The sequence below is a fragment of the Anabrus simplex genome, chromosome 1 (assembly GCF_040414725.1).
Source record: "Anabrus simplex isolate iqAnaSimp1 chromosome 1, ASM4041472v1, whole genome shotgun sequence".
NCBI classification, from domain to species: Eukaryota; Metazoa; Arthropoda; class Insecta; order Orthoptera; family Tettigoniidae; genus Anabrus; species Anabrus simplex.
This window is the reverse complement of record NC_090265.1, coordinates 1450101915-1450124554: the sequence shown is the minus strand read 5'-3', so window position 1 is coordinate 1450124554 and position 22640 is coordinate 1450101915. Positions and strand designations below refer to the sequence as shown.

Genomic DNA, 22640 nt, shown 5'->3' with positions numbered 1-22640 from the left:
CAAGAGACATGGATAAAAGGAGTGGAAGAGTGTGTACAGAGAAGAGGACTAGGCAAGAGTAAAGAGGCAGAAGTTGTGGGAAGACAAGTGGAGATGGAGAAGCTTATGTTCCAAGCAGACCTGGCCAACAGCTGGAAACTGCAATGATGATGATGAATTATATATAAAATTCATCAAGTTCATACAGGATAAATTAGCTAAAAGGTTCACCTCAAATAATTCATAACCCATTCCCAGATCAACAATTTTATTTCACTTTCAGTGATGCTCCCAAGGGGCTCATAACTGAACTTGGAGTATTTTTCAGTGTGTCAAATCTGGATAGATAACAATAGGCTACTATGTTTTCTAAAATGGAACTACACTGTTTTTTACAAATCAGAGTCAAGGACACTGCAAATTCAGGGGTGTAATTTATTTTCAGAACCTAACAAGTACATTTCGAGAAAATGAAATGTCTTTGAACATGCTTCGTTTGTTCAGCCGTGTGCTGACCTATTCAAATGATTCACTAATCAAGCAGCCAAGGTATGCATTACATATTAATCCTGAAACTGAGATCCTTCTCTCTCTTAAGACAGCTAGGTATTCACTTTAATGCATGCATAAATACACTGCAATTATCCTGTACAATTTGAAACCTTTAACACTGTCCTAGGCAAGAGGTGAAAAGAAAACGGGTACCAGTATGTGACAGCTAAGGGGGCATACTCTGACACGACATGTAACCAATGTAACTGAATGTTTGTAATTAAACCAAATTTGTATTTATTCAGCAATAACATCACATGAATATTTTTTTTTAAAGGCTCAAGGTACATAAGGGACACACAAGTTAATATCTAAAACTAATAAAAATTACGAACTTACCATTTAAGTAGAATGTGCTGTCCCATAGATTTGAATGAACTACGCCATGAAATTTCTCTGTAAAAGCAAAATTTACGTTAACTACCTAAATAAACAATGTCAGAATTGGAAAAGAGAAGTGCTGATCAAGAGATACATCAAAATGTTGGGAAAGGAAAAGGAGTATAGTGTGAGCAGATGCTGTAGACTGGTAAGTAGGACAGAAGAGTGCATTTTGTTGTTTACATATGATTCAATGATTTTTCATTCATGTGGACAAGAATGTGGAAGAAAGTCTAGAAAAGAACCGATTTCAGCAACACGTTCATATTAGTTTTGTTTTTTCTACAATGTAACTTAAATTTCATAAATAAAAATCTGAAGAATCCATAAACTGAATCCCTTCATCTGTCACCATTTTTGTAAGTTTTAAAAGAAAGACTGATATATTACGATGGGTGGCATTATATTGCACTTGAGTACCAGATGTAGGGTCAAAAGGACCATATTAGAATTTAGTGAAGTGGTTTAATATTCTATTAAAACACAATGAGAAATATGTGAATTTGATAGCATCTCCTACATAAGAAATTCTCAAATACAACCTAATTTTTCTGCTCTAAAATATTTTCTTATTTCACCCTATAATTTCTGCCTCATTTTCTATTTCTAAAGAGTTCCCATTGATTAAATTACCTTGTTTTGTCAAATTAGCTAAATATCATTGGCAAGGCTCACTAAATTTCCATCTTAATGCGGCATTAGCAAATTTAAATTCAATCTTCGGGCATAAACTTAACCAGCACCTCACTTGTGCCCGGTAAGCAGTTAAATTGTCTAAAAACAAAAATTTAAAAAAATAAATAGTACAACACTTCAGAGGACTTATCGATAATAATCTACAATTACCATCAAATCTGAATTTTTAATTACTCCAGCTACTGTACTAACTAAAAGATTTCAGGATAAATAGAAGTACATGGACATGATCAGTAAAAAAAAAAAAAGCAGTTCAGTATACTGAAACGAAATTAAAATGCACAGAACAATACACAATAAACTATAATATTATAGACAACAGATTGTAAAAGAAGAGTATGAATCAATACCCATGAGGAATAACTTAAGGGCTTCAAGTATGCACGAGAGATCTCTGACCTGCCAGGTATAGTTAATTTTTTTTATTTTTTTTTGCTAGGGGCTTTACGTCGCACCGACACAGATAGGTCTTATGGCGACGATGGGATAGGAAAGGCCTAGGAGTTGGAAGGAAGCGGCCGTGGCCTTAAGGTACAGCCCCAGCATTTGCCTGGTGTGAAAATGGGAAACCACGGAAAACCATTTTCAGGTATAGTTAATTTCATACTATGGTGTTTATCTTTCATGTTCATCAGTGCTTGTGCCATCTAGTGGCAGGGTTTGCTATGTGGCTCCACCATTTCCATAGCTGCCAACTTTTAGAAATAAAAAGTAGGAAGATGTCTTTAATTCTTGGATTTTATCACATATATTGCACCACGGTCTAAGTGAAAAAAGGACAGGATAAAAGGCATGCATACCTACAATTACAATATGATTTGATCATTAAATTTAATATCTTAAACTAAAATAATTAAAATGGTTACAAGAAAATGTACCTACTCCCTCTCATTTATGACACACATATACGAATAATAGTACAGTCGAACCTCGATATCTCGAAACTCCATTACTCAAATTAACTTAGATTTTCCGGCCGTTTGTCCTATTCTTCACATGTATTTATTTCTCTATTCTTGAAATTTGGTTATATGAATTTCTCGAAGCAAAAAATACTCTGTAACTTAAATTTTGTGCAACATTAACTGTGCAACACGGCATTTGTGGTTTTTGAGAAACAGTTAAGAAGTAAAGAAAGGGTTCCAGTGAAGCTGGAAACTAATATGACGGGAACCGAAAAACTCAAACTTCTAGCCCTGCCGTTTCTCGGGTGTCAATTACCGGTCACGTACGAAAGCAAGCTCAGAAGTCGCAGGTGACAAGCTCCATTTTCAAAACTCGGCTGCGTGGTATTGACGAAAAGTTTCAACGTGAAGGGAGGAAAGGTTAACCGTAACAAACAGAAGAGACTAACAGATTTTTTTCCAAAAGTGTTAAAGGAGCTATGTTTCTTATTTCACTACTGTATGTACTGTATCCCGTCTTCTAAAAAATGACTATAATAAGGGTTATAATTAAAGTGATGCCGTAAAATAGTCTCTTTGTATATTTTTAAGTACCGGTACCGTTAAACATAATGTATTCAGTAAAAGCCCGTAGATACATATGATACAATTATGTGCTATACATGCTCATAAACGGTTTTCCCTATATCTCGAAATTTCGATAACTCAAAATAAAATTCATCTCCCGAGGTGATTCGCATAGTAGTTTCCTTTATTAGACTGTCAAATGAACGGAAATTTAATTTCATAGGTATCTCTTAACACCTGGAGATAATGTTTATGTTTTTTGGCCGTAACGTGAAGAGAAAATACCAGAAACTGTCACAGACACAACTCCCTGAAATACATTCAACTCATTAAAATTATGAAGTAAGAATAAACAAAAATGCAGTGAAATAAGCTAAACTAGCACATACAAAACAGATAGGTATGTCTCGTACATTATTAACATACGACTTTGACATGGGGAAAAGCACAGACCCGCTAGAAAAAACGTGGCATACAATTCCAACGAAATTAAGCACAGAAACAATGTTAATAATGCACGAACAACACAATAAGAAACTCATTCTTTTGTCCCGATCAACTGAGTCGCTAGCTAGCCTCTCTTGCGTGTAGGACGATTGCCGTCCCGAATCCCCAGTTGTAAAGCACACCTGCTGCTGTAGCGAGCAGGAAACACGATGGCGACGGACGATACACTCGTGAAATAAAGCATCAAATAAAAAGGCTTAAAATGAGGTTGGGTAAATTACACAAGCACATGAGAATTTATCCTTTATCCTAGGGGAAGAGTATTGACTGTACTGGAGGTTATCATCACCATCATCATTTCCCAACTCCAGTTTCCCGGGGTATGGTGTACAAGCGCTCGCTATCTCCTTCTGTCTTCATACATCTTCTGATCCAGTACATCCACCCATTTGTATCCTCTCTCCTCCACATCTGATGTTACAGTCTCTATCCAACGTTTTCTTGGTCTTCCCTGTGGTCTTCTTCCTACGAGATTAAGGTCGAAATATTTTCTGGCAGGTATTTCCCTGTTCATTCTCATTATGTGCCCATACCACTGAAGTCTGCATTTCTTTATGATGCTGATAATAGGAACCTCAATACCAGCTACTTTCCTATTCACTTCATTTCTGATCTTGTCCTTTCTGGTTGTTTGGTTCATGGTTCTAATGAATCTCATTTCAGTTGCTTGGATTCTACTGAAGTCTTTGTTTAGTAGGGTACATGTCTCTAAACCGTACGTGAGGATTGGTACGAAGTAAGTGTGGTACATGACTGTTTTCACTTTCTGTGGTATTTTGCAGTCCCAGAAGAAGATTTCTGACTTGACTGTAGAAGTTTGATGCTTTCTGTGTCCTGCTGAGTATTTCCTGCCTAACAGTGTTGTCTTTCAATATTGTGCTTCCTAGATACTTGAAGTGGGAAGCTGAATCGATTTTTGCTCCTTCCAGAAATATATTTGAGCTTGTTCCTTCCCTGTTGATGGTCATTTCCACTGTCTTTGTTTTGGTCATCTTCAGTCCAAAATTTTTGAATGTGTTGTTCCATTCATTAAGTTTCTTCTGAACTTCAGCTTCTGTCTATCCCCATACAAGCACATCATCAGCAAATAACAGGGCGTTTGGTTCACTGTCCATTTTCTTGATAGATTTGATGACCTTGTCCATTACTATTACGAACAGGAGTGGTGACAGAGCACTGCCTTGTTGGACACCTCTCTTTGTTTCAAACCATTTTGATCGTCCGTTGCCTATCTGGACACAGCTGAAGCACTTCTGGTATAGAATCTTGACTTTGTCAATTAAGTACTTTGGCACCTTTAGGTCTTCCAGACATTCCCATATCTTGTTTCGAGGAACGTTATCATATGCTTTTTCAATGTCCACAAATGCAATCACAAGATTTCTTCCATATTTCCAGTACTTTTCTGTCAGCATCTTTACTGCAAAGATAAAATGCACAGTACTTCGACCTTTCCTGAACCCGTGTTGTTCTTCCTCAAGTAAAGGTTCCACTATCTTCCTAAGTCTTGTTTGTATGATCTTTTCCAGCAGCTTCAGTGAGTGTGACAACAGCGTGATGCCTCTGTAATTTCCATGTTTCCGTCGGTTGCCCTTTTTGAACAGTGGGATGATGACTCCTTTACTCCAATCTTCTGGAATTTTGTTACTTTCCCAAATCACTGATAACACTCTACATAGCCAATTCAAGCCTGGTATTCCAGCTGCCTTTATCATGTCTGAGCTGATATCATCAAAGCCTGGGGACTTCCCATTTTGCATGTTCTTTAGTGCTGTTTCTACCTCAAACCATGTTAACGGGTATTTGTTGTTTTTGGCTTCATCTACGCTACAATCATTGGTGGTGGTGTTCCCCCATCTCCATTTAACAGCATGTTGAAGTAGTACTTAATTTCATCCCTGATCCCTTCCTCTGTATTAAGCTACCACCATTTGTTTCCAGTGCAAGGATGTTTATATTTTCATTTATTTTACTATTTACTTATTGTATAGTAGTTTCCTACTTCCTTGACAGTCTTCCTCTATCCTTGTAGTAAAGTCAACCCAACACTTTTCCTTTTCTTCCTGGATCAGTCTTTTTCTGGTATTCCTGTGCTAGATGTTCAATTTCTAATTCATTTCGCCTATTGTCTGTTTTTCGAGGTCTAATATTCTTTTCAGTATATTTCTATCTTTTACTGCTGTCTTCACTCGGTCATTCCACCAAGGTGTTTCCTCTCTTTTGGTGTGGCACTTGTTTTCCCACAAATTTCCGTGGCTTCCTTTATAAGGGTTTCTTTGAATAAGGACCATTATTCTTCTAAATCCCCTTTCTCAGTTTTGGGTAATTTAGCTGTTATCCTTGCTTCATAGTTTCCTTTCTTCTCCATGTCCTTCAACAGCCATGTCTTAATCTTTCGCATTTTCTTTTGTTTAATTTTGGCACATGAACATCTTTTAGGTCAGCGATTAATAGCCACTTGCTGGGTATGACTAACATCTGTAACATACTGACCCGCTTTTCTATCAGTGATGATGAAGTCGATCATAATCTTGAGCTTTCCATCCCAGCTGTATCTCATTTTATGGCTGTCCCTCGTCTGATACCATGTGTTCTGGATGGTTAAGTTGTTTCACATACAGAAATCAATCAGATTCTCTCCTTCAGAGTTTCTGTTACCCTAGCCATGGGGGCCAACGATGTTTTCACAGTCTAGTTTTTCTTTACCAACTTGGGCATTCAGATCACCCATAATGATTGTGTTCTCCTCTGTTATTTGTTCCTCAAGTTCGATAAGGAATTGTTCTTTCTCTTCTGTGGTACATCCTGTCTGCGGTGCATATACTTGCAGGAGAGTTTGAAGTGCATTACCAACACTCAGTCTCATCTGGATGATCCTATCACTCACATATTTGACATCTGTCTGTGTGTCTATATCTTTATGAAGGAAGAAGCCAACTTCATTTTTGGATTCATCATTGTTCCCACTCCAGTACAGCATATATCCATTTCTCAAGGGCTTCTTCCCATATCCTTTCCATTTTGTCTCACTCAACCCCAATATCTTGAGCTTACGCCTCTCCATAAGATCCACAAGTTCTTCATATTTGTTGGTGAGAGTAAGGATATTGAGTGTACCAATTTTTAGTCACTCTTTCCTGGGAGGGTTTTGTGTCTTCTGGTATCTCCGATGAGCATCAGACTTTTGGCCATCATAAATTTGGACGGTACGAGAAGAACTGTCATGTCCGGTATTTAATTTATTCTTCCATCCGAGGCTTGTTTTAGGTTTGAAAGCAGTACGTTCATACTAAACTGTTGACTTGTTAACACAGGTGAGGATTTTCTTTCGGGGTTTACTCCCTTAGCCCTGGTCAAAAATAGGAAGAATTAGGAAAATCAGAAGACAAGTTAAAAAACGGAAAGTTTCTTGGTAAATCGGAAGGGTTGGCAGGTATGCATTTCCATTGCATTCAGTTACGAGCCATATCAGGGTGAAGAGTTACTCTCTTCAAGTTGTGTAATGTTAACGTATCAGACCACTGATGCTTAGGCCATATCTTTGGTTTCGTTCCAAAGACTTCCAACGAGCTGCCAAATCAGCAAATGCCTTCTATAAACTGGTCCAGACTGACACAGCCAATGTCAACAGACAAGCTTCGATCTCCTCTCAAAATATAATGTCTTGTTAACTTTTTTAATAAGTTGATGTTTCAAATACTATACAGTAGGCCATGTCAAGACGAAAGAACATGCGCTGGGTGGGCACCTAAAAGTGTTTTTTTTTTAACAAGCTGCTTTTATGTTACACCGACACAGATAGGTTTTATGGCAATGATGGGAAAGGAAAGTGCTAGGCATAGGAAGGAAGCAGCAATGGCCTTAATTAAGGTACAGCCCCAGCATTTGTGGGTGTGAAAAAGGGAAACCATGGAAAACCATCTTCAGGCCTGTCGACAGTGGGGTTTGAATCCGCTATCTCCTGAATGCAACCTCACAGATGTGCACTCGTAACCGTACAGCCAACTCGCTAGGTGGTGGCACCAATAATGGCTTGCCCCTCTCTCTCTCTCTCTCTCTCTCTCTCTCTCTCTCAGACTGGTGCTGCCTGGACTTGTGAAAAGTGATCCAGTGACTTCTGCCATCTAATGGCAGTAACAGTCGCCAAACTCTGCTAATCTGTTATTCCTCTCCTTTTCTGTTGAAACAGCTGTAATGTTTCATCATCTCAATAGCTAAATGAGCATGATAATAGCAGGTGGTACGTACAATAGCGGTTTCCTTAAATTTCATTCCATGATTTTGAGATGTTTCAAGTTGGATGAGATGATGATGCGAATGTTCTTTCAGCCAAGCGTTAATGCTGCATTTGATGGTTCCCCATTAAAACTTTCCAACATGAACACGAAATACAGTACACACCACCATTGGAGAGGGGGTCCTTAGCTTAGCAAAACTACTGAGATTTTCTTCGTAGTTGTAAAGGCAGTCTTGTTGTGATCATTTATAACCTTGCCAATCCTCTCTATAATTGCTGGGATGTGTGGAAGGAATGCCTTTCTCTCAAGTGTCTCTTCTTGTTTCTCTTCAAATAAGAAATCAAGAGAGCAACTGTCTTCCTCAGCAAAAAACACTCTCACACAATAATAACAACAATCGAAACACCCTTGGTGGAATGAAGAATGTGAGACCGCACTACAAGAAAGGAAAAAAGCATTTCAAAACTACAATTGAAACAAATCAGCAGAAAGAAGAAATTTTTTGAAGTCAAAAATAAGCATCTAAAATTCTAAGACAAATCAAACAGAAATACGCCAACAACCAACTGAAGTCAATTGAAGAAGATTTCAAAAATTACAACACACACAACTTTTACAAGACCTTCGTTAACTAAATTAAAGGGTTTTCTCCACAGAACCTTTGCTTTCGGAAACAAGATGATAAATTAGCCTTAACAAATAAAGAAAATTGCCAGGAACTAGCCACGTATTTTTTACAGCTTTTAAATTGTCCAGAAAGATTACCAAAAATATACCCAGGAATCACACTAGAAAAAATTGTCTCAACCAACACAAGAAGAAATTTATTCAAACAACAAGAAACTTAACCCATACCTGCCCAAATTACTTTTCTGTGGAATACTGCGATGTATTTCGTAAATAGAGTTGTTCGTAACCTAAATGAAAGGGTTATGATGATTTTAAGTTTTATTAATATATTTTTGCGTAGATTTGCCTTGACGACATATGTCGACGGTGAGCATGGACGGGTAGGGTAAAAGACATGCTAAATAAAGGAACTTTCCTTCACGTTTTAAGCTCATATGAATATAATAATTAATCACTTAGTAAATATTAGTCACAGAAGTGTTGAATAAGCACAAAATATTGCAAAATATAAGACTCAAAACACAAATGAGGAACAGTTTTGTCTGAATTTAGAATACATACTGTTTCAAAACAAAAGGACTATATTCATATGTCTGTAGTACTTGTTACACACAATACCAGATCTTGAGCAAGTATGACCACTATGAAAAATAGCAAAAGAAAAAAAGGAAAACTACGGGTAGAACTTCACAGCAGTTTAGTCTGTGTTTTGAGGTTACACTCTGATTTTCGTCATCCAGTCTGGTTTAGCGCGAGTGAAATGCCTCGAAGCAAAGGACGCAGCAACCAACGTTACATTTTTTGCACTGTTTCCTGGCAGCTTTAACACACTGAGTACACTGCACTTGCTTCTTTCTTGTTTCAAGGTAGTGAGATGCCCCATCGAAACGCACTTCTTGCAACTCGCGTGAAGATACTTTCGTACTCTGTCTTCCTGCGTTAGGACGCATAGCGGCACAAGATCTAATATGTGCCCTAACGATGTACCGTGTGAAGCCGAGAAGGTCTAAATTTTCCTCTTTGCCCTTTGAGGTCAAACGGTAAAGTTCACTTATTTTTGTACACACTAGTTCAACATCAGCCTGGAGTTGATAACCAGAGAGTCTGTTTATATCTCCACATGACTCATCATCATTGCTACCACCGTCACTATGGAAAGCATTTTCAGGTGGTTCTATGTATATATTAGCATCTAGGATGTCTTTTGATTCCTCCATGATGATTCCGATCTGCTCGACGGTCAATCTGAGAAGAATAAATGAAAATTCTGTATCGGTAATGAGGCAGTCCCATTCGCGCCCACTGTCGACATATGCCGACGTGAAACTTTTGTGCTCTGCTAGACAAAAGCAACTATAAATCAGCCATAAATGAATTCAAAGTCTGTTAAAGGCATGTTTTGTTATTTATTACGTTTAACACAACAGTCCGATCTTACCTTCAACTGTAACAATATTATAAGAAAATATTACTCACTGCGACAGAAGCGTCATCCTCGAGTGTATACGGAATTATATTTCAAACGCAGCCACACGATAAGGCTCGAAACTGAGTGTTTCTTGTTTTCGCGCTGTGCAGTAAGTATCAAACAATGAACTGTAAACAATGCACCTCAAAAATATTCTTCCAGTTTACCGATACAAGATCGACAATATTCAGATATTAACGTCGACAAATGTCAACAGTGGGCACATATGGGTTAAAAACAATGAAGCATCAGGAGACGACGGAATTGTAGCTGGACTTTTGAAAAATTTAGGCCCAAATTCACTCAAAGAAATTACACAAATAATTCAAAACATTTAGCAAACTGAAAAGCTCCCGGATGACTGGAAGATTGCTCTAAACCATCCATCTGACAAATCAGATGTAAATAATTATATAGGTATCTCTCTCTTGTATGTGTCATCTATAAAATTTTATCAGTATGTCTCTTGCAAAGAACACAAAAGCAATTAGAACCCAAATTATCTGAATATCAAGCAGGTTTCAGACCAAATAGGTAATGCCCTGAACAAATTTTTAGCCTCAAAATCATACTCAAAATGCGAGCGGTGTCTTTAAAAGTAGGAAAGATCACAATATGAAGATAAAGTTGGAATTCAAGAAGACAAATTGGGGCAAATATTCGTTTATAGGCAGAGGAGTTAGGGATTCGAAGAACTTACCAAGCGAGATATTCAATAAATTTCCATTTCTTTAAAATAATTTAAGAAAAGGCTAGGAAAACAATAGATAGGGAATCTGCCACCTGGGCGATTGCCCTCAATGCAGATCAGTATTGATTGAAAAAACCCTCGTATGCAAATTTGTAGATTTCAAAAAGGCTTACAATTCGAACGACAGGCCCTCACTGTTCCAAATTCTAGAAGAGAGGGGACTAGGATCCCAAAATTCGAGAACTCATAAAACAAACACTGACTGGCACAAAATCTAAAGTGAAATTTATGGGGAAAATCTCAGAACCCTTCGACATTTAGACGTAAGACATGGTGATGGACACTCTCCTATTCTGTTCAACGTAGTCTCAGACAACGTTATGGACGAATGGGAGAAAAAACTCAAAAAATGTGAGGTTTGGAAGCCAATCTGATTGGACTTTCGCAAAGATAACCTCCACATACCATACCTCGCTTTTGCAGATCTAGCGATACTAACAGAGGATCAGGAGACTGCCGTCAAACAGCTCGAGATACTTAAAGAAAGTGCAGAAAAAGTGGGACTACAGATATCGTTCGAGAAAACTAAATTCTTATGTTCAAAGACAGATATCAAGAGCCTAAGAACTAAACATGGTACAATTGACAGAGTCCCTTACTTTAAATACCCCAGAGAATTTATTGAACTGACAGGCCTTGAAAAGATCTCACAACAAACTAGTCTCCAAAAAATTAAAAGAGCATTAGGGTTAGTCCAAAACATCTTCAACCAAAAAAAAAAATCTATGCCAAGACATACAAAAATTCAGCATTACAACACAGTCCTTTACACAAGTGAAACATTGGCACTCAACAGAAAACAAGAACTTGAAGAAATCAAAAAAGAAGATCATTAGGAAAATCTTAGGAGCAAGATACACTCAAGACGGTTACAGGTTACAATCAATCAAAACAACAGAAAAGATCTCAAACATCGAAATTAACATTAGGAAAAGACCAATGAAATTCTTCAGCCATCTCACTAGATTACCAGAAAATCGATTGACAAAAAGGGTAATAGATTATGTAACCTCGCTTACGAACTCAACACTCTGGCTTAAACTTTGAAAGGACCTCAATAATGCAAACAAGTTCAACAGACATCCTAGAAAGAGACATCTTTAGGCACAAAAACAATTGGGAAGCTACATCACAGCAACCACAACAAAAACAATACAGACCAAAGTGGTCGGCAGAACGTAAATAAGCCTTCTCAGAAAGAATGAAAACCTATTGGAAGAACAAGAACCCACAGAAGAATTGAGTTATTTGCTTAAAGTCTTCCAATATTGGGAGAATTCACTAATTAATAATAATAATAATAATAATAATAATAATAATAATGGCATATGACCGAGCTCAATAGCAGCAGTCACTTAAGTGTGGCTAGTATCCAGTAACAGTAAGTTATTTATTAAATTGACCACCTAATCAATACAATAAGTCATTGTCTTGGATGATTTACATTGATCTATTAACTAAAAATGGTACATGTTTCGCCTAGTATGAAGGCATCATCAGCCATTGTCTTAACCTTGGAATAAAAATAAGCACTTGAATAACAAATAAGATGAAATTAATTTTAAAAAGTCTTAAAGAGGCTTAAACTAAAATTAACCTTAAAAATAACAATGTTGGTTTTAAATTTTTTTTTTACATTGTGAAGAATTACAAAGGTGAAAGTATTAAAATTATTGACATTAAAAAGTTGCTATTACAAGTAAAACGGACAAAGTAACAGACTGTGATGAACAAGTAGTAAGATTGCTAAAAATTAATTTGACCGATTGGCGGTTACAATTAGACTCTGACGAGAATGATGATCAAAAAGTAATATAATAAACATGAATTCAAAAAGTAATATAATAAACATGAATAAACATGACTGATTTGTAATTCTTCACATTGTAAAAAAATTTTCAAAACCAACATTGTTATTTTTAATGTTAATTTTAATTCAAGCCTCTTCAAGGCTTTTAAAAATTAATTTCATCTTATTTGTTATTCAAGTGCTTTTTTTTATTCCGAGATTAAGACAATGGCTGATGGTTCCTTCAAACAAGGCGAAACATGTACCATTTTTAGTTAATAGATCAATGTAAATCATCCAAGACAATGACTTATTGTATTGACTAGGTGGTCAATTTAATAAATAACTTACTGTTATTATTCTAATCAAATATCATCAATATGGATCAAAATATTTATTACATGCAGTATCCAGTAATCGTAAGATAGTAGGTTCTAGCCCCACTGTCAGCAGCCCTGCTATTTTGCTTTACGTCGCACCGACACAGATAGGTCTTATGGCGACGATGGGACAGGAAAGGCCTAGGAATGGGAAGGACGTGCAATCATGTCACAGGTCATGCGAACACTGCTTGCCTATTTTCTTTCTTTTCTTCGCTGCCTTATGTCATTCTTTCTTGGTTGTTGATTGGCTGCATCACCTTGACATGACTGTTTGCGTCACCGGCAACTTCCTTTCTAATTGGCACAATGAATGTAGTCTTCCACGCTTTTCTATTTTTTCAATGGTCATTTCTGTTATTTGCCTTTAGTCTTTATTAATTAATTAGAAATTTTTAAAGTATTCTTTCTGGACTCCCCTTCCCTCACTACTTTGTATTTTTTGTTAAGACTTTCATGTACAGGTTTGTAATTATTTCCGTTAGTTTTACAGCACTATATTGCATCCTATCTGGAACCTTCTACAGCGCTATTTAAGGATCAAGTCTACAGGAATGCTGCGCCCTTCACTCTCCGGGTCTTGCCAGAATCGCCGCTAGTACTCTACGGCAGCTACTATGCTGCACTTTCATTTTGGCAACATACTTGTCCACACGCATTTGGAATAGTGGCTTCTCGTCAACATGTACTTCACTACATTCTGCTCGAGGTCAATCATCTTGCCTTTTGCTCATGTGTTGAGCACTACAGTATGACTCGTCAATCAGCGTAGCTGCACTCGATGCTGGCTTGGCCGGCCTTTGCAGGTTTCACTTCAGACATTAAATGAACGCCAGCCTAGGCTTTGGTTTTCTTCGTAGCGAGATATGCGCTAATCTACTGAGATTTTATTGACTATTTTAACCAGTCGTGTCTAATACTTGGCAAGGACACATTTTATTTATATGTCAGCTGGTTCGCCTATGAAGGTTTAATTGCAGCTTACTACTGGATAATGAAGCTGCTGGACAAAGGTCCTTTGCAATTTTCTTTGAACTTTTTACTCCCCGGCGGGGAATTGAGTGCTGTAAGATCCAACTTAAGAATTTCTGATCCAAATTGTAACTTTACTGTGTAAACTTTTGTTATCGAAATTTCGTACATTCAACTTTCTTATTTTTGATAACTTTAATATTTATCTAATTATTCATGTTATTTACCTTCAATTATCGGTCTGGTTTTGACCAGCTTTCAGATTAATGTGATCGCTCAGATATTCTGAATTTCTCAGGTGTCGTAAGACAACAGTCTTATTTATATTAACATTTTTATACGCACAGCCCGTGGCTACCTTTTGCTCAAGGCAATGCGCTTAATATAATAATCAATCATTAATTATTGTCAAAGTCCCTCTAGTCTTTATTGTTATCTTTACATTATTAATATAATAAATGTTGTGACTGCTGATCCCTTTTCTTATTTCCCGAGAAACTTGGAAACCCCCTCCGGCCATTCCTTGTTTTCTCCACAAAGTGACAAGGACTACATTTACTGCATGGATTCTCATTAAGAAAGGACCACTAATAACAAATATTTGAGATTTTAAGTTTAGGCCTTCCCCTAAACTACCCTTTCTTTCAGCGTAATAAGATTATTTATAATGTAGATTGCATCGACTTATTCCCAGACTTTGCCTACTGATTTTCATTAAGATACGACCATTAATAACATACATATTTGAGAATTAACTTTTAGGCCTTCCCCTAAACTACCATTTTGCTCAGAGTGAATACAATTATTTATGGCCTAGATGGTAGCGACTTATTCCCCGACTATGAATACCGATTTTCATTAAATTATCTTCAGCTATTTTCTCGTGATGCGTATACATACATACAGACAGAAATTACGAAAAAGTAAAAAGTGCATTTCCTTGTTACTGGCGACACGACTGATACAGAAACACCATTCTTTTTAAATTCTGAGCAATGTACCGACAAAACTCTTATTTTATATATATACATTTTACTTAAATTGTATTCATCACACTACCTTCAGTTTACCCATTCAGAAATTTACATTATTCTTCTTCTCCTACTTTTTCCGCTCTAATAGTGACACGGATCTGAGTGGTGTTGCACATGAGGAAAGTATCATGGTAGGTGCCCTGCCCGATCCAACCCTATTTGGTACGATGTATTCACTATTTTGCACGTTTTTGTGGTGGCTGGTACTGCGGTGTGTTGTCTGTAAATGAAGTAGTGTGTATTAAGACACACACACAGTACCCAAGCCAGAGGAATTAACTAGACACAGCTAAAATCTCCAACTCTGCTAGAAATCAAAATCAGGATCCTTAGAACCAAACACCACTGCACTGACTATTCAGCTAAGGAGCTGGACAATTTAGAAATTTCCATTCTAGTGTAGAAAAATAAAGATTCAAACTTTTTCAACAGTTTGTTGAGAAACTTTTAAGACCAAATTAAACAGGAATATTCAACTGAAAATTTTTTCTCTACACCATTTTTAGACCAAGAATAATTTACAGAGTCCATACATACAAGGATCTACAACCTAGCAATGACAAACAAGTTTCTGAAACAAAAGATAAATATGATACAGAAAGCTGCCGTAAGTATGGAAAGGAACAAACAAGTGTCAAATCAAGATATACACAGAAAGACACAAACAAGAAAAGTAGACATAATTGAATGAACGTGTTGTTAGAGAAGGAGAGAGAGGGAGAGAAGGAAGATGAAAAGAAAAACATACATATTACATATAGAGAGTATTCCTAGTATCTTTCATTATTTGTAAAGTGCAGCTTCTAAATGCTATATTAAATGGAATACGTACTTTGGCCACGGAGTCACCTTGCTAATAAAATCTTCTAAGCCAAGGCTCATTCCTCGCACCAAAAGGACACTGCCTAATCCTTTCCATAGTGTGGTGATACCCTGCCGCTGATGGAGGCGTAAAATGACAGGTATAAGTGTAATCGGTATCAAATGGTATCGTCGTGAGTTATTGTTAACCTAGAAAAGAAAATGACAATTTTATAAATAAAAGCATACAACCTGCTTACTTGTTAAGCTCAGAAGAGACAATCACAAGGAAGAAAATTAATATTATCAAAGAAGAAGGATTCAGTCTTTTTGATGTAGTTATCTTTAGTGATTACAACGGTAGTATTTCCTTTGTCAGCTTTGGTAACAATTATATTGTTGTCCTTAATATTTTGCTTCAGTTCTATTATTTGTGTATTGGATGTTGGAGAATGTGTGGGTTTTTATTTCAAGAAAGTGTTTTGCAATTTTTCCATCACTTCATATCTAACTTCATCTTGTTTATCTAAGGGTAACTTCTTGTTAGCAAGCTCTAATTCAGCTACATGAGATATTTTTTGAGGATATCACATTCTGTTGTGCTTAAAGGGTAAATCAGTCCAATTTTTAATCGGGGGCTGGGGGGAAGGGGGGTATGAAAGCTGTGGGTGGTGTTCATGCGTTGGATGCTTTGAAGTTTTGCGTTTCTCATTCAAAATATTCTGTTTCTTGGAAAACATTCGGAAAATTTTTTGATGAGTGTGGTTCTGGAATGAATCCCACACTAATTGGGCAAATAGAAGAGCAGCAGCTAACTGGGCATCATACAGGCTATTACAGGGTCTTTATTTACGCTTGGCAAGGACTTCCTCGCTCGACCTTGGCTGCCAGTGTCAGTTCAGTTGCCGGGTACCGCGCGTGCATATGTACGGCAGAATACGGTGCTCAAAACCATTATCATGCATTTTATTCACCATGTTTACAGTTTATGCTCAAAAGCATTATCATGCATTTATCATGCATTTTACTCACCATTTTTACAGTTTATGCTGAAAATGTTCCCCATGCGCTGCCGAACATAATCGGCATCTCCTAATGAAGTTTTTGGTTACTCTACCAAGTTCTTCAGCACTGATGGATGCAACTGCAGCTCTTATATTGTCTTTAAGTTCATCTAGTGTGTGAGGGTTGTTCCCATAAAGTACATTTTTTAACATTCCCCACAAATAAAAATCACATGCCGTTAAATTTGGGCTACGAGGGGGCCACAGATTTTTACTTACGATCCTCGTACCAAACACGCTTCAGTAAGGATGTGAGGCTTACCAGCAAAGGAAGCAGCGACCTACTGGAGTGAGTAACCGGCAATTTCCAAGTTCACACACTTGCACTGCACTCTTCGCACACACTCCCACATCGCTCAGCTGCAATGTTCCACCTTCAGCATCAGTTCACAGACAACTTTCAATCGGTACTGCAGCACATTGATTCAGTATTCCACAGCAGTACACACACTTCACAGCTCTGTCTACGCTGAATGAAGTGTTCTCCATAGAAATTTTCGTCAGCCGGGTGGCAGTAACGAGTAGCCGGACGGGAAATACCACGTAAAAACTTTATAACATTTCAATTTTTTCCCCTCAGGACATTAACAATAATATCAGAGAGGTAAACATTAAATGTAAAATTGAACAAGACATAACAAGGTATTCTGAACTTCGTATGTTCTATCACTCGTTTATAATCATGTAACACTGGGGCCATATCACTTGGTTACTGTGGAGTGCCCTACAAGGTTTGTGATGTCATGCGGAATCGTATGCTCGCACGCAATTCCATGCCAATCCACACAATGCTCGCACATGACACTACGCGATAGTTAAGCTAAACATTTAAACTCCAATGTAATTGAATTATGCTGACAATAATGAAGATTTATCATTTAAATAACCAGTTTTACATTTTAATGTAATATGTATTAGTATGTATTAATATTATGTAACTAGTACATATCTAGGTTATGTTAACCAGGTGGCCTGTAAAAAACAGCAGGGTGGTGCACCCATTACAAAAGTCCTAGGGAGAACACTGCTGAATTATGAGCAGACCTGACCCCAAACTGAACAGTCACAATCTTGTCCGACCTGTCTTATATAAGAAGGCTGGCCCTTCCAGATACTTTGCGAGAGTAGAAGCTCCTTGAAATCTCTGAAATCAGAAAGTTCAGGGTCCCTCTTGTGCTGTCAGAGAGGCCTGCGACTAGCGACGACAGTATGGGAGGCAGCAGGAGCTGGCCTTGCATGCAAAGGTTGTCTCTGATTGGTCACTAGCAGTGGTGAGAGGACGGGGTTCACTCAGTGGCATCTCCTGTGGCTAAAGCTAGGCTACCTTGCTCCTCCCAAAGCCGCACATTAAAATGGCAGACGTCACGGTATCTATGTTTTTACTGTCATACATACTCTGGTAGGTTTTCGGCATCAATGGGATAGGACTGGAAAGGAAGGGGCTGTGGCCTTAACTAAGGTATATCCCAAGGTTCTTACATTCAGGTTACCCACAACGGCTAACTTGCGAACATTGGCTGTGCAAGCACGTCATAAAAGTGAGACTTGTTCTCTGCCAGTTGTTCGCTTTTGATCACAGGAGAGCTTCCCAATGGAGTTCAGATATTGTGATACGTTTAACCAAACCATATTAGCTTGTGTGTCTCCTATACCTACTAAAACTGACTTTGGAAACAGTGGATAATGAACACAATAATGCACAATAAAAAACAGCTAATAATGTCAAAAGAATGTGGTTATTGTTAATAGGATTTTAGTGGACACATTGCTACCAATAATGTTCGTATGTTTTGCCATATCACAGTGCTGCTACTGAATTCCAATAAAGTATTCTGAGTATTAAATATTCTGAGTACTAAATATTAAGAATAATCAATCAATCAATCAATCAATCAATCAATCAATCAATCAATCAATCAATCAAGCAAGCAAGCAAGCAAGAAAGCAATCAATCAATCAAACAGTGCTATTATGATAAAGTGAATCTGCTCAAAAAATGAGATTTACTATATTGTTAATCACAACATATTTAAGCATTTAAATCATTGTGGAGTGTGTAAGAGACCCAAACCTGAAAGTCAGTGGAACTCAGTTTTCCCTTGCCAGAAAAGAACCTGCAACTTTTAAGCGCTCAATGAAGGACAATACATTTTTGGAAAGAAAACCTTCGCTCATAAAAGCGATGTCTATTGTGGCCTACTGATTAATGGAAAATAGGCCCCATTATATGTTAATCTAACAGGAATTAAAACTAACTTTTAGAAGAGAGTGCGGCTAGTAATCTAATTGCAGAGAAGTTTCTCAGATTTGGGTTTGACATGTATTGGAGAAGTGGGTACTGTAGTTCAAATAGACTAGTCAAAATTCAGGAAAAGGAAGTATAACCAGAGCCGTAGGGTATAAAGTTAACAGGGCTTTGGCAGCATTGAACGGGAAAACTATAAGAAGTTCTTTATATCCATAGTATATCGCAATACTACGTCACCAAAAATTGTTAAGAAATACATATTGCCTGGGACTACAATAATATTTGACTGTTGGAAAGCTTACAACTGCCCCCAGAGCAGGAGATTCTGGTATTTGAAGGTCAATCAAACTATTGAGTTTGTGGACACTGTTGATACTGTACACAGCACAGGAAGTCTACTAAGAATGTCTCGCAAGGAAAGACATAGGAGTGCACACATACAAATACAACTGAGAGGAAGGGGTGGAACGTTTGGGAATCTCTACCCGTATCAGGCCACAAAAAAGGCCATTTCACTGGCTACTCGGCAGAACATTTCTTCTAATACTGCTCCCACGGCAAGAAAGAGTCCACAAATTTCTATGAACAACCAGCACTTCCCACCATAGTGAGCAAGTTAATGTTCCTGTTAATTTAAGTTCTGTCCAGTGTCAAACATAGAATGCGCTGATCTCATATTCTCTAACGTAGTTGTCACTAGCCAATAGTGTTTTCATTAATCAATGGTCTTGTCAACACACAATACTGTCACAAGGGATTCAAGAGGGCAGTGGGTTGCTTTGCGGTGCTAACATGGAGGCTAACGCCCCAGACCCACTTTGTTTGCCCCCAGTGCAACAGTCTTCTCACTAGCCAGACCTAACCACACAAGCCCAATGGTCTTGTCACTAGCCAGACCTAACCAATCCAGACCAATGATCTGGTCACTAACCAGACCTAACCAATCCAGACAATGGTCTGGTCACTAACCAGACCTAACCAATCCAGACCAATGGTCTGGTCACTAATCAGACCACTACTACCGAGACATATCTCATAATCTGTCGTGATTTACCACTAGCCAATGGTGCTGTCACTAATCGGACCTAAATTCTTAAGTTGGCACCAGGGCGTAGTGTACTGTGACACTGTGAGAGCTGCACCTTGCATTTTTAAATTCTCTTTTTCCGAACTAGTAAGTAAAGATTTTTTTGCTAGTGGCTTTTACGTTGCACCAGCACAGATAGGTCTTATGGCGACGATGGGATAAGAAAGGCCTAGGAATTGGAAGGAAGCGGCCGTGGCCTTAATTAAGGTACAGCCCCAGCATTTGCCCGGTGTGAAAATGGGAAACCACGGAAAACCATCTTCAGGGCTGCCGACAGTGGGATTCAAACCCACTATCTCCCGGATACAAGCTCACAGCCGCGCGCCCCTAACCACACGGCCAACTCGCCCAGTAGTAAAGATTTACTGTGATGATTATGTTAGCTCAACTTACCTGACACTGTCTCCTCAGGACAACAAACGGGTGACTTAGCAAGTTTTCTGTAAGTAAACTAACTAGGCCAACCCCCAGCCCAACATATCTCTTCACTGCTAAATCTGGAAAAGAAGGACAACAATAAATTATGAACAATTGGCAAAGGTATAGAGTCCGCTCTGCAATGTTATTAACAAGATGCACCACTATGTGGCGCACGCGAAGTGACTGGTATTTGTTTTCATTTGGGGCCGCTGTTCTCATGATAAGAGATTGGCCTGGATGAGCAAAAATATGTTAAAGCTAATAAATTACCTTTATTTCTTGCCGTAAGTCCCGAGATTAAATGAGGAATAGAGAAAGTGTAAGGTTAAACTCCGACGCTATGACACTTTCAAACATCATGGGCCTCTTTAGTTTTTTTCTTTTTGCAGTGGTTGGTAACGTCGGCCAATACCCGTGATCCTTGCCAGAAGCAATGAATAATGGTGCATGGACCACTACTTTAGGTTATAAAAGTAAATATACTTCTAGGGGCGGGTTGGTTGGACCCTGACAGGTGTAATTAACACATCTCTCCTCCAGAATCATTTCAAGGTAAGAACAGCAACACTGAAAATAACATATTATGTAACAATCCTTGCGGAGCAGATTCTATATTTCTACCCCTTATAGACAATGTTTACTACCTTCACCATGAAAAAATATTACTTAGTCACTTGATATTACAAACACTTGATTAATACAATAATATAAATAGTGCCATCACTCTCAAGCACAACTGCACCGTCCTGTACGTTAGACAAGATAATGTACAGACGTTGTAAATGGTAGCCAAAATACGTCTCAAAATATATTTTGCGGTCCAGATGGTCAAGTGCATACAGTACATTTCTCCAGTCGATTTAGAATACAGTGATGCTCATGTTAGTTTTTATATTACACGTTAATATTTCAATATACACTTCCAATATGAATGATGTAAGCACGGGAGAAGAACTTTAATCCTTGACATACTATATAACTGTAAGGCTGATTACTGGTAGTAGATAACATGAATGATAGAAAGACTCTTCATAACTCCACAGTCAACCTGTAAGCATGCTGATCTCTTGAAGTGCTGTTTAATGCAATACGGTATTCAATATTGTAGGTTATGTCCCCGATAACTGTGTCAAAAAGAAAATGTTTGCACCTTAACTCATTCCTCATGCCCACAGAAATGCACCAAATAGTATTAAAAGCAAATTAGTAACGACCGCCTTCTTTACCTTCATAGATAAAAGAATACGTTAGGTCTTCCCTCTCCCAAATCACACATTCAGTTACCAGCGGCAAAAATATGTTGGACAGAAGTGATGGCCAGCCTTTACATTTAATGATAGACACTAGAAACCTGTAACATTACACATCAAACAAGAACAGCGGGTTGTTAATCTTGGAATAGCGGTCATATAAAAAATACTTCAAACTCTAAACCACCCCATAGTATGGAAGTACCACCATATGACTATGCAGGCTAGTTAACAAATTAGAGACATCTCAAGAATTTCAAGGAGCCCAATGCCTCAAAAGGAAGTACAGCCACTTAAAGTTGATAAGTTTATTAATTATCAAAAGCCATACGGGCAAAGGTGATACAGCAGACCCTAATTCGTACAGAGGAATTGCTCTGGAATGCACACTCCTAAAGACACTGACTCAGTTAGTATGTAAGCGCCTCACAATATTAATAGATGACAAGCTCCCAGATTCCCAGTTTGGCTTCAGAAGAAGAAGATCAACCATTCAAGCAATCGATTGTCTACAACAGTATATTAATGAAGCTCTCACAATTCCAAATGGAAAACTTCATGCAATCTTTATTGATTATTCTAAGGCTTTTGATACGATCAATAGAGTTATCGTATTAGAGAAGTTGCAAAACATCATCGGGCCTAGTTGTTATCTACTTCCAATCATCAAGAATCTCCTTACAGATAACCGGGTAGAGATTAGTGATGGCATCACCAAGTCATATCCGATACTTCAAAAAATTGGCGTCCTTCAAGGCGACCCCCTAAGCCCATTGCTTTTCATTGCCGCCACAGCTGACATCGTACAAAGAATAGATTCAGAAAATGTCAATATTCACATGTATGCAGATGACATGGTTCTGATGTCAATTTCTCAGTTAGATTTGCAGACTACTTTTAATAAAGTTACGAAATGGGCAG

General features: G+C 37.9%; 1 protein-coding gene across 2 annotated transcripts in view; it reads right to left on the bottom strand.

Annotated features, from left to right (window-relative positions):
* The window catches only part of LOC136858417 (mitochondrial outer membrane protein SLC25A46), a 114385-nt gene that overhangs the window by 90456 nt on the left and 1289 nt on the right, over positions 1 to 22640 (bottom strand). For both annotated transcript variants that reach the window (XM_067137943.2, XM_067137944.2), the window contains exons 2-4: positions 20443 to 20546; positions 15682 to 15860; positions 871 to 927 (exon numbers count right to left, since the gene is read on the bottom strand). In XM_067137943.2, coding sequence (XP_066994044.2) covers positions 871 to 927; positions 15682 to 15860; positions 20443 to 20546 — 340 coding nt within the window. The remainder of the gene's footprint in view (positions 1 to 870; positions 928 to 15681; positions 15861 to 20442; positions 20547 to 22640) is intronic.